Raw genomic sequence first — 14413 nt, 5'->3', positions numbered from 1 at the left:
AAGTAGAAAAGAAAGATTAAGTGAAAAGCGACTGACACAGCTCTGAAATGTTGAAGACCCAAGAGCAGGAAAGGGGGAACAAAGAAAGCAATTGGTTGCTAGATCAAAGAAGTGAATTGATTATTTTTGGAATAATCAATAGCTTAACATTAAAGTAGATATCTTGTGCTGCCACTGATTTTTTTTTTCTTACGTTTGTGTAAACTCTAACCTCTCTGGGACAATGCCTTTGAGACTGGACTATGGACTCTTTGAAGTGCCTTTCTGATGTAGTCATTATATAGACAGGTGCAGCACTTTGATTCCATGTTTGGCCATCGAGAGCTTGCAGGCATTACAAAGTTTACTAAAATGCCTTTACATTTTTTTTCTCTGGACCTCTCTTTTGATGGTGCTGAGACAATGCTGGAAATATGGTTTCATGGTGCCTGGCACAGTTTGGTACATAACCTGTGTGACTATTCTTCATGTGTGCATTGATGATTGCCCCAACCGGGCTATTCAAATACAGGGATATCAGAGGATAGTCAGGTTCGATCCCCACCAATGCTCAACCCATACAGCAAAATTCACAAGATAAAGATCAGTTGATTCAGCAAACTGGGCTCTTACATGTCCTTGCTCCTCTTTTCCAAGCACCTTCACTAGAAACTGACTATCCGAGTGATCAGAATTTACATGTTAGTCAGACGATAATGATATATTCTCAAAATACTGGCCTTCAATGAGCAGTAAGTCATACCTAGGAGCGTGGGTGTGATGTACCAAGTGAAAGCTGACAGACTGTTGCAAAGAGCTCAATTTCTGTTAAAAGCCAGAAATAGATGGTGTGGTATGTTGGTTTATAGAATAAATAGGTAGAGATAGCTATCGTATGAGGGATCTCAGTTATGTGGGGTGACTGGAGAAGATGAGATTATTCCCCCTACAGCATAGAAGGTTAAAGGGAGACCTAATAGAAGAACTATGAGGGGTTCAGATAGAGCAAATATGGAGAAACTGCATCCTCTGGCAAGTGGGTTGGTACCAAGAGGTTGTGAATTTAAAACAATTGGCAAAAGAAACATGGGTAAAGAAGGAAAATTCCAAAGAAATAATAAATATGTTGTTTACATTGCTTGCATTACACTTTATCTCTGGTCCTTTTAGCAATGAAATGCAATGTTTTACTCCTGTTTCACTGTTGTCTTCGCCTAGCTGAAATTCTTGACTCCCTTGTCACTATCACCGTCTCTCTGGTATCTCATTCATTTTAACCAATGGAAAACCTGGGGCCAGATTTTCGTCTCCCAACAGAGGTGCGAGTCGGGTCGCAAAATACAGACACACATCTTCCAAGGCTGGGTCCCCATTGTAACGACCACAAGAAAATTGCATTTCCTCCCACACATTATTTTTGTCTGCTATTGTGGGTTTTGGAAGCCCTAAAAGAAATGGACCTCCTTGGAGAGTTCATAACCACTGGGGGAAGCCTGCTGAGGAGTTGAGCACATTCTGAAAGGTAAGCATAAATATTTTCACACTTTCAAATGTCAGTATTAGATGTTTTATTGCAATGCAGATGTGTTTTTTAATGCAGCGGTTCATCATAGGGATCTGTCCTGCAAAGGTAATTTGACCCTTATATTGACAACCATTGTTTAAGCGTTATTATGCAATATAGTACTTTTTTCATTGGAAAAAGTGCCATAATGCATTAAAAGCATAAAGAAAAAATGTCCTATCAGCCTCTGTTGTCAGGTTCTGCACTGTGATTTAAATCGACTGACAGCTCTGGACTGTTAAAAAACCATTGCTTTTGAAAGTTGAAAAACATTTCTGCATCTGCTCCCCTCCATTGACAAGCACTCTGTTTTGAAATGGAAATAGAACACAATTCTGTTCTGTCAGTTTCAGAAAATGTAGCTAGAAGCTTTTGTGCTGACAACTAAAGCCATTATGAATGCTTGGCTAGGTTTCAAAAGCTTGTAATGGCTTCAGGTCAGCCGGTGGTCTCGTGATCCAGGAACATTTGAAACTTTTTAAGAGGCTGTAAATACAGTATATGACTTTGAAATGGTTTCTTGTTTGTTTATAAACCTAATAGTCTCTTAGAGGATTACATTTTTTTTTTTGCACTTGAATATTTTTTCTTATTCTATCCAGTATCAAGGATAATGGGTTTGAATTCGGGGTTTTATTAAGCTGTTAGAGATTTAGTTTTTACACCAACAATTTTGACATAGTTCCCATTGCTATTTGCTTGGCTCCTGAGGACTAGACACAGTGTATATGGGGTGGGTAGCTATGGAGGATACATGGGGGACATGAAGATGACATAGAGGTTGCACAGAGAATTTAAAGGACCATGGGGTGACATGGGGGCTGGGTGAGGGTGGCTGGCCATGGACGATCTGAAGCAGCATGGGGGTGGGCAGGGGCTGAGGGGACATCTGAAGTGGCATGGAGTTGGGGGGAGGTGAGGGGTGAGGTTTAAGTGGCCTTTAAATAATGTTGGGAGCTGGGCTGCCAGTTGGAGAAATGAGGCTGGCCTTCTCATCCTCCGCCTCCACACCCACACTCTTTTCACACTCCATTGCGGCTTGCAAGTGTGAAAAGGCAAAAAATCTCGGGCAAAGTCACATGTGGGTCAGGCATGCATTTCGAAAGGCACAAAAGTGCACTGATAGGGTTTCCCCAACCCACACAAAAATCTGGGCCTTGGCCTCTGTACATTTGATAATTCCCACACGATACTTAACCCATTATTTTTGAATAAAGAGGCCTCCCAGCCAGGTCACAAAATCAAAATGAAGTCCGAGACTTGGTAGTTTGAGAACCAGCCTTTCCATTCAATCCAATAACATGATTCAAACTTGGAAGACACAATTGTCTGACCGGATTCCTCCTGGTCCATGTTCAAAGAGCCTTCTTCTCTTGAATGGGACACTTCTCAATTTTCTAAAAATATTATTGTATCAAAAATATTTTTAGTCAATGTAATTAAATATCAGGCCATGCCTATAACAGGCAGGCAATCCAATATCACCAATTTAGCGCCATCCCTCCAGACCAATTTCAAATCCAACAAGTGCAAATGGGTTGAGCAAAAGTCACTAATTGGTTACTGAAAAATAATTCACTACATGGAATGCATCGCCAGAGTTAGTGGCTGAAGCAGAGGCCACATCAACATATAAGAATGGGTTGGATCAGTGGCGAAAGGAATAAAAGGGGCATGGGAACTGGACGGACACTCAGATTAGGAGCACTGCTCATGTGGAAGTTAAATTCCAACAGGAACTGGAAGAGCCAAATGTCCCATTTCCACATTGTAGTTCCCATTTAAAAAATCTAATTCTGGTCCTTTAAAACTAAATTGTACATCTCTAACCGGGAATTTTAAAGTAGTCCCAATGGAAAGAAAGGGCATTTTTTTTTATTATTATCCTTTCATGGTTTATGGGCATCACTGGCAAGGTCCTGCCTCTGAACTGAGTGCCTTGCTAGGCCATTTTAGAGGGCATTTAAGAGACAACCACATTGCTGTGGACCTGGAGTCACATATACGCCAGGACATGTAAGGATGGAAGGTTTCCTTCCATAAAGCAAATTAGTGAACCAGATGGGTTTATACAATAATTTGTGATAGTTTCATGGTCACCATCACTGAGACTGGTTTTCAATTCCGGAGCTATTAATTGAATTTAAGTTCCACCAGCTGCCATGGTGGGATTAAAACCCATGTCCCCCAGAGCATTAGCCTGGGCCTCTGGATTACTGGTCCAGTGACCTTTCTACTGCACCATGTTAACTGCATTAGAATTGCAGGCTATTTGAACATGCAACCTGAATGCAGATATGCCAATCACTGTTACAGGATGTGTGACAAGGGGGCAGTCGGTAATCCTCCTGATCTTGAAGAAATCATCAGGTAGCAAGTCAAATGTTTTCTGAGGCTTGGAGTAACTAATATTAAGATTAGGCAGCATCGCCACAGCATTTCAAGTATCTAGTGCACCAATCGATCTGCACAAGTGGCGCATGACTCTTTTGTGATATCCAATTCAATGAATTGTGTCAACACGACCATGGTTTGCTATTCCAATGCTCTCCTGAGCAGCCTTCCACCTCTTACCCTCTGTAAATTTGAGCTTACTCACTCACTGCCCCTATCCTAACTCGCACCCATCTCCCTTGCTCACTGATCTACACTGGCTCCTGGTCTGGTAGTAACTCGATTTTAAAATTCTTGCTCTAATTTACAAATCTCGCAATGGCTTGGCCCTTCCCTATCTCTGTAAACTATTCCTGCACCTACAACTCTTTGAGATCTCTCTGCTCCTCCAATTCTGGCCTCTTGCGCATCTCCGATTCTTATCAGTTCACCATTGGCAATTGTGCTTTCAGAGGTCAAGGACCTAATCCCTGTAGTTCCGCTCCTGAAACATCTCTGCCTCCTTAACTCTCTCTCCTCCTTTAAGATGCTCCTTAAAATCTACCTCTGACCAAGATTTTGTTTACCTGTACTAATGTTTCTTGATGTGGCTCAGTATAATTTTTTTTTGATGATATTAAATACAAAATGCCTTGGTTGTTTGGCTTCATTAAAGGTACCATATCAATGCAAGTAACTGTTATTGCTACTAAACACTCTTCCATAATGGCAAAGTCCCTGAAAGATATAATCATCCTTGTTCACTGGCTCATTACATTTGTTCCTTTAAAGGGTTTCTTTGCAAAGATACGAGTTAAAATATGCAAAGGTAAGAGTTAAAATATTTTGTGATAGATAAGAAAAGGGACACTCTATGCACAGTTGCAAAAGTAAGTTCAAGTACCAGAATTGGAACAATATGGCTTTAATATTTTTCTAAGCCTCAATTTACTGTTAGTAAGTGCCCATGATTTGTCTAATTTTCTTTCATCTGTCACTATAACCATACAGAACATTGCTTCTTACAGCCCAGGATCTTTGCAACAAAGAGCACATCATAGGAGAGAGACAGCAATAATAGTACAATGAGACTTTCAGTTGACAGGGAATATTTGGTGAGGTAAGGAGGGATGCTTTCTGACAGAAGATGTGAGAAGCTGATGGGCTCTGATGTGAGCACAAGCAATTTCTACTTGATCAACACTGTGTTTAGAAAAAAAATTCCCTGCCATGTTTCTCCTGCTTTTACAACATGCTGTTCCCGGCTTTCTTTATCAACAACCTGCACCTCTATAGATTCTTACACGGTAAAGATGTCTCAAGGTGCTTCACAGGAGGCAAGTCAGACAATGTTTGACACTGAGCCCCGTACAAAGATGGATGAACAAAAGCTTGGTCAAAGATGTAGGTTATAAGGAGTGACTTTGAGAGGCAGAAAGGTTTACGGAGGGAACTCGAGAGCTAAGGGTCAAGGCAGCTGAAGGCACGGCCCTCAATGGTGGAGCGAAGAAAATCGGGGATATGCAGGAGGCTGGAACTGAAGGAGCACAAAGATCTTGAAGGGCTTTAAAGCTAGGGGAGGTCACAGAGATAGGGAGGGCTGAGCCCATAACGGGGTTTGAAAGCAAGGATGAGAATTTTAAAGACCTGGAATGCTTGACTTGGTTCTTTCTGCTAATTTTTTAAAAGGCCTTTTCAAATTTTCTGATCTGTGCTCCGAGTTGTGCAATTGCGGAACCATTAGACCCAGTTTCCTGGTATTTCTTAAATTTGCCTTGTTGCAAAGGTTTGAGAAACTGCAGTGACAGCCCAGGCTATTCAGCAGAACAAACAGTAGAGGGTGTACATTCACTAAAATGTGTTAGCCTTGGCTCAGTGATGGCCTTTCATCTTTAAATCAGAAGGTCATGGCTTAATTGAAGCCCAGAGCAGAGTCGGACTAAAAACTTTTGAGGCGCTCGGTACCGAGAATATTTGGCGGTCCTCCAAGCCCATCGCACAACCCAACTCAATCCATCAAAACAACGACGTGAAATAAAATGCATGACGAAATCGGCCCATAAGATGCTTAAACTGCATTAAGAATAAAGCAAATCATATCATAATGCTCTACATATTAATAAAATTGTATCTGTTCTGGCAGTTTTTCTGCGCAGTTGGTGAGTTTACCCCTGGCCCCATATAAAGTGAGAACCTGGGCACAGGTCCCCTAAGCCCATGGCTAATATGTCCCTGCTCCAAAGACTTGAGCACCTAGTGCAGCCTGACAGTTCAGTGCAGTACTGAAGGATGGGCTGCATTGGCAGAGGTATCAGGCAGAATTTTCCGTGCCTGCTGTCGTCGGGTGTGATCAGTGGTGCGAGCGGACCAGGGGGCGCGATCGGTTTTACGACGGCAGGAAATCAGTTTGTGATCATCCACTCAGCCCGCTGACAGCGGCCGCGTTTCCTGCCTCACTGTAATAAATTAGCATATCATTATCAGGCTAGCCCGTTGGAATTGTTCCCCACCACCCCCCCACCCCCACCCCACCTGCCACTGCTGGATCATCCACCCACGTCGACGGGAAAGTACGCTGATGTGCTTCACAACAGCACATAAATGGCGTGCGCTTGGCGGCCTGTATTTTGAGGAGAACTCGGAGGCGAGTACACAGTAACGTTGTGCAGCGCTCTCCAAGGTTGCCTGTTGGACTTCAAGCTTCAGGTGCATCGCAGGGGGTGGTTGGGCTTAAGGGCAGCCTTGCCGTTGAGGCGACTGGCAGCGGGGGTTGGGAGGAGAGGAGGAAAGGGGCAAGGGCAGCCATGCTGTTGAATATAGCGCATAAGCATTCGGGGTGAGGAAAGTGGCCACACACTCGGGAAACCTATGTAAAAGTGACCATTCCTCTGGAACTGAGACAGTTCAGCCACAGCCACATTGATATGATTGGGGTTGGGCTCCTAGCTTATCTGCCCACACCAGCAACGCAGAGGCATCAAAGTGCCACCAAGTGCTCCAGAGCTGAGCACCTCAGTGGACTGCAGAGCAGTTGGACTGCACACGTTGTACAATCTCCTCACTAAAGCTGGTCATGTCGCAGTCACTGCTGGAGATGCTCACAGCCCCTTGCAATGTCAGCATCCCGGATTGGACCAGTCTCCCCCATGGTTCAAGCTAACAGGGTAACTATACAGTGCGCTAATCTCTGGCCATCCAAGTGGTGGCCAGGGCTCTCTGGGACGTGTTAAGGGGCCGTCACACTTAACCAGGACAGGTTCTTAGTGCACCCATGCTAACCATGTGTCTCTCTCTCTTTCATCCTGCAGGAGGAGTACATCAGGATCATGGAGCCTGGTGAACTAGCTCTATGCCTGATGGCCTACAGAGAGCGAAGACGACAGAGGAAAGAGCGACTGAGGCTCATGGCTGCACAGAGGCAGGAACAGCAACCTCAGGAAGAAGGGGCAGCTGGGGCTCCTGCACACACAGCCGAAGAGCCACAGCAAGCCATCAAAGATTGGTGCCTAGTGACACCCAGGGTCAACAGCCGCTGCCTTTCATTCCTGCAGATGACTGGGCACCAGTGTCGCCAAAGGCTATGCATGTCTAGGGAATCTGCCAGCTACTGCAGGATTTAGCGCCACAGGGACATGGAGGGCATCCACTAACAGTGGCCATGAAAGTGGCCATAGCACTCAATTTCTATGCCAATGGCTCCTCTCAGGGCTCCACAGGTGATCTCTGTGGGATCTCATAAGCCTCCACCCATAAATGCATCCATGAGGTCATGGATGCCATCTTTACGAGGGTACACAATTTTGTGCATTTTGCCCGGGACCGGGACAGCCAGGACGCAAGAGCAATTGGGTTCGCCCAGATCTCGGGTTTCCCATAGGTGCAGGGTACAATTGACTACACTCATGTGTCGCTCAGATCTCCGTCACTACACACAGTGAACTACATCAACTGCAGGGGCTTCCGTTTGCTGAATGTGCAACTGGTATATGACCACCAGAAATGCATCCTGCAGGTGTGTGCACGGTTTCCAGGGAGTGTGCACAATGTCTACATCCTCAGTTGGTCACAGATCCTGGAGTCTTCCAGGGTCCACAGAGGCTGCAGGGTTGGCTCCTTGGAGACAAGGGCTACCTGCAGAAGCCGTGGCTGATGACACCTGTGTGGTGGCCTCAGACTGCGGCAGAGGGAGGTTACAATGAGGCTCCTGCAGCAGCTCGCAACTTGGTGGAGCAGACCATTGGGAAGCTGAAAAGGAGGTTCCAGTGCCTCGACCGGTCTGGTGGAGCCCTGCAATACAGTCCACAGAGGGTGTCATGCATGGTCATCACCTGCTGCCCCCTTTACAATCTGTCGCTCCAATGGGCAGAGGAGCTGGCTGAGGAGGAGATGGAGGAGCTGCATGTCTCCTCCGACGGGGATGAGGCTGAAGAGGTCCTCGGAGGCGACGATAATGGGGGTGAAGCCCTCGCCCTGGCTAGACGAGGTAGGTGTGCTCGGGAGGGAGGCCCTTATAGCTGCTAGATTTGTGGAGGATGATGACGACATGCAGTGAGGTGACCCCATAGTTTTTCACATCGCATTTGTGAATGTTTGACTCCAGTCTGGATTATGGCAGCGCCAATACCTTCTGTGAGAATGCTCCTGTCATGGAGGCGCAGTTGAGGCCCTATTAGTCTCTCGATTGCAGGAGGATGATGGTGACGACATACATCTTCACATAGCCTCTGTGAATGCCTGACTCCTGTCTGGCCGAGTGCAGATCGCTTGCGCTCTGTGATCAGGGTCATAGCATAGAGAAGCAGCCATGAAACTTTAGAAGCGTCTGATGCTGTGTCTGATTTCAGCACTTGAGCCCTTCAGGAGCCGGAGCCCAGCATCAGTGGTCACAGATGCTGAAGAGATGGGGGCCAGCCCCTCCTGAAAGCATACAGAGAGAATGAAAGGCACCTGGCATTATATCCTGGCAGAAATGACAAGCGAGTGATGTTTCCATGGGGTGTGAGGCTGGACCATCACTGTTGTCTGAAGGCCGCACAGAGCACAGGGAAGAGGCCCTGGACTGAGACACCTGCCTTTATCTTGTGCAGAAAGATTTCACATCTGAGTGACAAGAACACTGCTCATCAGAACAAGGAGCCATAAGCAGGGAGCCATTCTTGGGAGTTTATTGACAATAGTGAATAGTATGTACAAGTGACTAAAACCCATGCCCAGGCTGTGCAACTAATTCTCCTTAACTGTCCTAACCCTGCCGCTACGTCTTGATGCTCCCCGGACATCCACAGCGGAGGTGGAGGTAGCCTGTTGACTTTGACGCGCGTTGTCTGGAGGGCCAAGACTTGGAGGGCCCCGAACTGCTTTCGGGGTCCTGCTGTGTGGCAGTGGCACCCTCCTCAGCCTGCAGCTGTTGAGGTCAAAGAAGAGGGGATTCCGATGGGCCAGACGCTCCTGGAGTCACCTAGATGGATGGCCTCAGGCTGAGTCCTTGTGGAGAAGGGGTAGCTGGAGTGAGATCGAGCTGCCTGGCAACCCTCTTGCGTACACACTGTTGGACACCAACTATAGCATTAGCAATGGAGTTAAGCCCGCGCAGCAGTGCGGGAGTGACGTCCTGGACCAAGATCTCCATGGCGGCCGTAATCCTACTGGTGTTGACCTTGGTGCATTGGCATGCCGGCGCTATCACTCCGAGTGAAGGTGGATGCACTCCTCCATTGTGCCTTGCATTCTGAGGAGTGCAGCGGACATCCCTTCCTGGTGTTCCCGAGCTTGCCTTTGCAGCTCCAGCAACTGTAACATGACAGAGTCCAGAGGCTCGTCATCTGACTCAGACTCAGCAAAGTTCTGGCCTCTAGCAGTCCCCCGTGTGCCAGAAACCTGGGAAGTCCCTGCCTCCACCTGCTGTGGATCAGAAGGTGTGATGTGCTCATCAGATTGTGATCCCGGGGCAACTCTAAAGCTAAGTCTCGCTGAGGTGTGTGTCTCTGCGCTGGTGGAGGGTGTGGGTGAGCACTGTGATGGGACTTCAGGGAGGGTGCCTCCAGATTCCTCTTCAGAGGTTTCTTCGGAACTTGATTGGAGGCCCTGAGTCATGGACTCTGTCGGCTGTTTGGCAGATGTGCCTGCGAAAGTGAGGGGAGATAATTGGTCATGGCAGTGGCCTGTGAAAGAAGGTTGTCTGATGGATGTTGCACTGCTGGATCCGCACTTGGTGGAGCAGCGTTGACCTCACTGTCAGCACAGGACCGGCCCAGATCCTCACCAGCCAGCTGGATGGCTCTGTTTTCAAAGTCCGTGAGGAGCTTGATTTTGGGCATTCCTCCACCATTCTGTGACCTCTCTCTCTCATTATGTGCCAGCTTGTCCTGCATGGATAGAGATGGAGAAAGTGTGAACAGTGCGCCTGCCAGGCCAGATGATAAGTATGTCTGGCCTATGTAGGTGGTCCCATAGATGGAATGAGGACAATGAGGGTGAGTGTGAGAGAGTGAATGATGATGCCCCTTGACAGTGAGTGAGGTTCCTGTGGATGTGTGATGGGTTTGTGAGTGTGTGAGTTGAGAGTGATGAGAAGAGTGGCCTACCCTGGTGGAATGGAAGAGATAATTTATCTGCTTGCGGCACTGGGTGGCTGCCCTCTTTTGCAGGGCATTGGCACTGACCACCACTGCCACTGCCTCCCAGGCCAGGTTAGTGCTGCTGCTGCCCATCCTGCAGCCAGAGTAGGAGTAGAGGACATCCCAGCGGGCTTCCACAGCCTCCAAAAGGCACACTCGAGAGGCACGTCAGTGAACCTGGGGGCTGCAGGCTTCTTCAGTTTCAGGGCCATGTCTTCTGTGCAGCAGTAGTGGTCTGGAAGCACTGAGGTGTGTGCTTGCAGCTAGACTTTAAATGTAGTGCCCGGTGTGATGCAGTGACGGGGTGATGGTGGGCAGGCGAATGAGTGTCCGCTTATGGAAATGGCATGTTTCCCGGGAGTTCATAAATAATAAGACGGTATGAGGACAATACGGCGTGAACACCCGCCATTGTGGCCGGTGAGCAAAACATCATTTTACCCACCCATTACCACACTTAGTGCAAATCTGGGATTATTCTGCACATCGCCTTTCAGATGAGATGTTAAACTCTCACAGCTGAATGTGAAAGTTCTTGTGACACTACTGACAGAAAAACAGGTGAGTTCTCCCATTTATCGTTCAACCAACATCAGTAAAAGAGGTGACCTATTTACTTGTTGCATTATTGTTTGTGGGACCTTGCTGTGCGCAAATTGGCTGCCTCATTTCCCAAATCGCAACGGCGAATACGCTACAAAAGCATTCAATTGTTGGGAAAGGTTTGTGATTTCCTGATGTTGTGAAAGGTGCTATATAAATGCAAGTTATTTTTCTTCATCTTTCTCAGAGCCAATTTGACAGTTTTCCTACTTTGCCCCCTGCCTCTCTTCCTTGCTCGTTGTTGTAACTTGGTAAAGCTTGACAACCTTACTTGGATGGTTAATAAAGATATACGGAATTGGCAGCAAAGGCAAACTCAAACTAGAAAGGGTTAGGGGAATTTATAGCTGTGTCGTATAAAAGTAAAACAAGACTGCAACCTTTTTAAGGGTGCTGCACACTCCTGGAGTTTGGATGGTTTTGCAAACCATTCACGGTTCACTCATAGTTAATTACATAATTAATGTCATTTGGCTCACCCTATCCCAGCTCATCCATGCATAATGTATTAGGCTGTAGGGGTTTTGCCTCAATTATTCTACCATGGTGTCGTTTGAAACCCTTGAATGTGTCAGAGTCCCATTTCAAACTGTAAGTCAACTTTAACTCAGTTTAATGTGCAGGGTGTGGCTGATTCCCCAACAATGCTCCACTGATAAAACCTTGCAATAATCAGCCTTCCATATGTGCTCTCATAGGGTCACTTTGACTCTTACTATCAAGTCGCTTAGTTCACATTCATTCTGCAGTGTAACTCAATCTTCCTTGACGTTGCTCATGATTACTCATGGAGTTGGCTCCAGAATAATGGCAGGTTGTAGAGCAAGGCTTAAGGTGAAAGATGATGATATAATCCGGCTGGAGTGGAGGAGAAAACAAATCAGTGAAATTATTAAAAAAAAAGTTAAAGTTGAAAACATAGATTCGAGTAAAATGTGTGTTTGGGCTGATAGTGAGGGCAAGTTTGAGGTTGGGTCCCACAAGGTTTAACAGGCAGTGGGAAGGGTGCTGGGAGGAGTAGATGATAAAAATGAAGCACACATATGGGAGACAGGGAAAAAAAATAATTAATATTACGTGAAGCAGGTGCATAAACCAATGGGGCAGAGATATTGATTTCACCTTATGCCTGATTGTCACACAGTAGATCTGTCCAAACTGCAGCTGAGTCCTGGCCATCTGATGGCAATGCAGCCTCTTTGTTCTTTGTAGTTACATTTCTTATTTTGTGGTTTGTCTATTTGAGAATTGTAGGCTTGGAGGTTTTGGAAAGGGCTGCTCATCAGTGGTGCACAAATTCTAAATCAGTAACTCAGAATAGGTATAAATTGACAGAACAATCTTCTAAACTTTAGCAGTGGTCCCAAGGTTCCATAAGATTCACTATGTCCTGCAGAAAAACTCAAACACCCCAGGCATAGACCAATCACTATCATTTTCTGTAATCATACATTCTTACATTCATACAGACACAATTTAGATAGATGGTGAATCACTTAGATTCAAACATAACTAGTGGGAGGAAAAAAAACTGCCCTTTCCCTTTGTCTGAGAGGAACATTTCTATTCAGCTTTCACTTGGTGAGTCCAACCATATGAAGAGCGCTGCTAAATTGCTACCAATTTAGGATTGTTCAATGCAGTTTTCTACTGAGGACTGGATGAGGTGAATCTCACTTGTGGTTCTTCAAAGGCCTAATGTACACTTAAAGGCATGGTGCAATCAATCATACTATACTCTTATTACAATTTACTGGTGCATTATCTCATCAATACAGAAGATTCTAGAGAAAGGCGGCTAAATATTGTCCGATTGGCATTCACCTTGACTACGGAAGGGTGGTTGTCCTCCTTAAAACAGAGAAGGTTAATAGCGGTTTTCCGAATCATGAAGGGTTTTGACCGAGTAAGTAGGGATAGACGGTTTCCACTGACAACGGGGCTGCTAATTAAACGACACTGATTGGCAACAGTACCAAGGGGGAAATGAGGGGAAATTCAGGCCATCATGGTATGAACAGGCTTGATGGACAATTTGGTCTTTACCTGCCCATCGGTATTGTATATTTGCATGCTTGTAAGCGAGAAAATGAAGCAAAATGTCATAATCAGTACCTGTAATGTGGAGACCACCTCATCTCCAATCTCTTTGGTGGACACAATGTAGCGGAACATACGCTCAGGGTCAATTATGGTGTCTTCTTTCTCCCAACGGACAATGATGGGCTTCTCTCCGTGTGCAGTGCAGCTGACTTCTTTCTTCTGCCCCTGAGTTGCCAAGGTGGTGTTTGGGTATGACGTGATCATGGCAGGGACTGAAAAAACAAAAGCGTAATGTGGTCAATCTGAGTCTCGGTGAAGGGCTGACCTCAATGTGCAACACCCTGGGAGGATGCAAATATTGAACCATGATGATTAGAAATTCATCTTCTAACTATCATAACAATAACCAGCATTTGCATAGTGCTTTTAATATAGAAAAACAAGGCAACTATTAATCAGGGCTGTATCAGGAAATGTCCTTATGGCAATGTAACTCTCACTATTTGTACACCCCTACTGCATATCATCACCTTATAACACATCCATCAAAAATGCTTTGCTCATCTTTTCACTCTCAGACATCATTCTCCTGATGACTTGTGTTAATCGGATCCACGCTAGTTGCTGAATTTAAAACTGTGACACAGCTGGTTTCTTTGCTGGAGAGAGTTTATTGACTTAGTTGACACTACTTGTGGAGAGGATGTTTCCTCTTGTGGGAGACACTAGTACTAGGGGGCCACTGTTGAAAAATAAGGGATCACCCATTTAGGATAGAAATGAGGAGAAATTCTTCCTCTCAGAGGGTCGTGAGTCTTTGGAATTCTCTTCCTCAAAAGGCAGTGGAAGCAGAATCTTTGAATATTTCTAAGGCAGGACTAGATAGAGTCTTCATAAGCAAGGGGGTGAAAGGTTATCGGGGGTAGGCAGGAATGTGGAGTTGAGTTTGAAATCGGATCAGCTATGATCTTATTGAATGGTGGAGCAGGCTCGAAGGGCCCAATGGCCTACACCTGCTCCTAATTCGTATGTTTGTGCTACTTCCCATTTATAATACCCATCACCTATTTAACAATGTAATTGCCCTTAAACCTTGACAATGTAATTGCCATTAAATCTTAGCAATGTAATTAATAAGACATTGACAACCTGTATTCATAATAAAGATTCATTGTTACTGGGGATGACAGACATTGTATCCTACAATTTTATTTTTCCAAAGGAGGTTTCCTCC

General features: G+C 45.7%; 1 protein-coding gene across 5 annotated transcripts in view; it reads right to left on the bottom strand.

Annotated features, from left to right (window-relative positions):
- Nucleotides 1-14413, bottom strand: part of LOC121290680 (Down syndrome cell adhesion molecule homolog) — a 548723-nt gene that overhangs the window by 150004 nt on the left and 384306 nt on the right. For all 5 annotated transcript variants that reach the window (XM_041211452.1, XM_041211450.1, XM_041211451.1 and 2 more), the window contains exon 11: nt 13252-13451. In XM_041211452.1, coding sequence (XP_041067386.1) covers nt 13252-13451 — 200 coding nt within the window. The remainder of the gene's footprint in view (nt 1-13251; nt 13452-14413) is intronic.

The sequence above is a fragment of the Carcharodon carcharias genome, chromosome 18 (assembly GCF_017639515.1).
Source record: "Carcharodon carcharias isolate sCarCar2 chromosome 18, sCarCar2.pri, whole genome shotgun sequence".
NCBI lineage: Eukaryota > Metazoa > Chordata > Chondrichthyes > Lamniformes > Lamnidae > Carcharodon > Carcharodon carcharias.
Note: the sequence above shows the minus strand (reverse complement) of the source record. Positions and strands in the feature narration are given on the sequence as shown.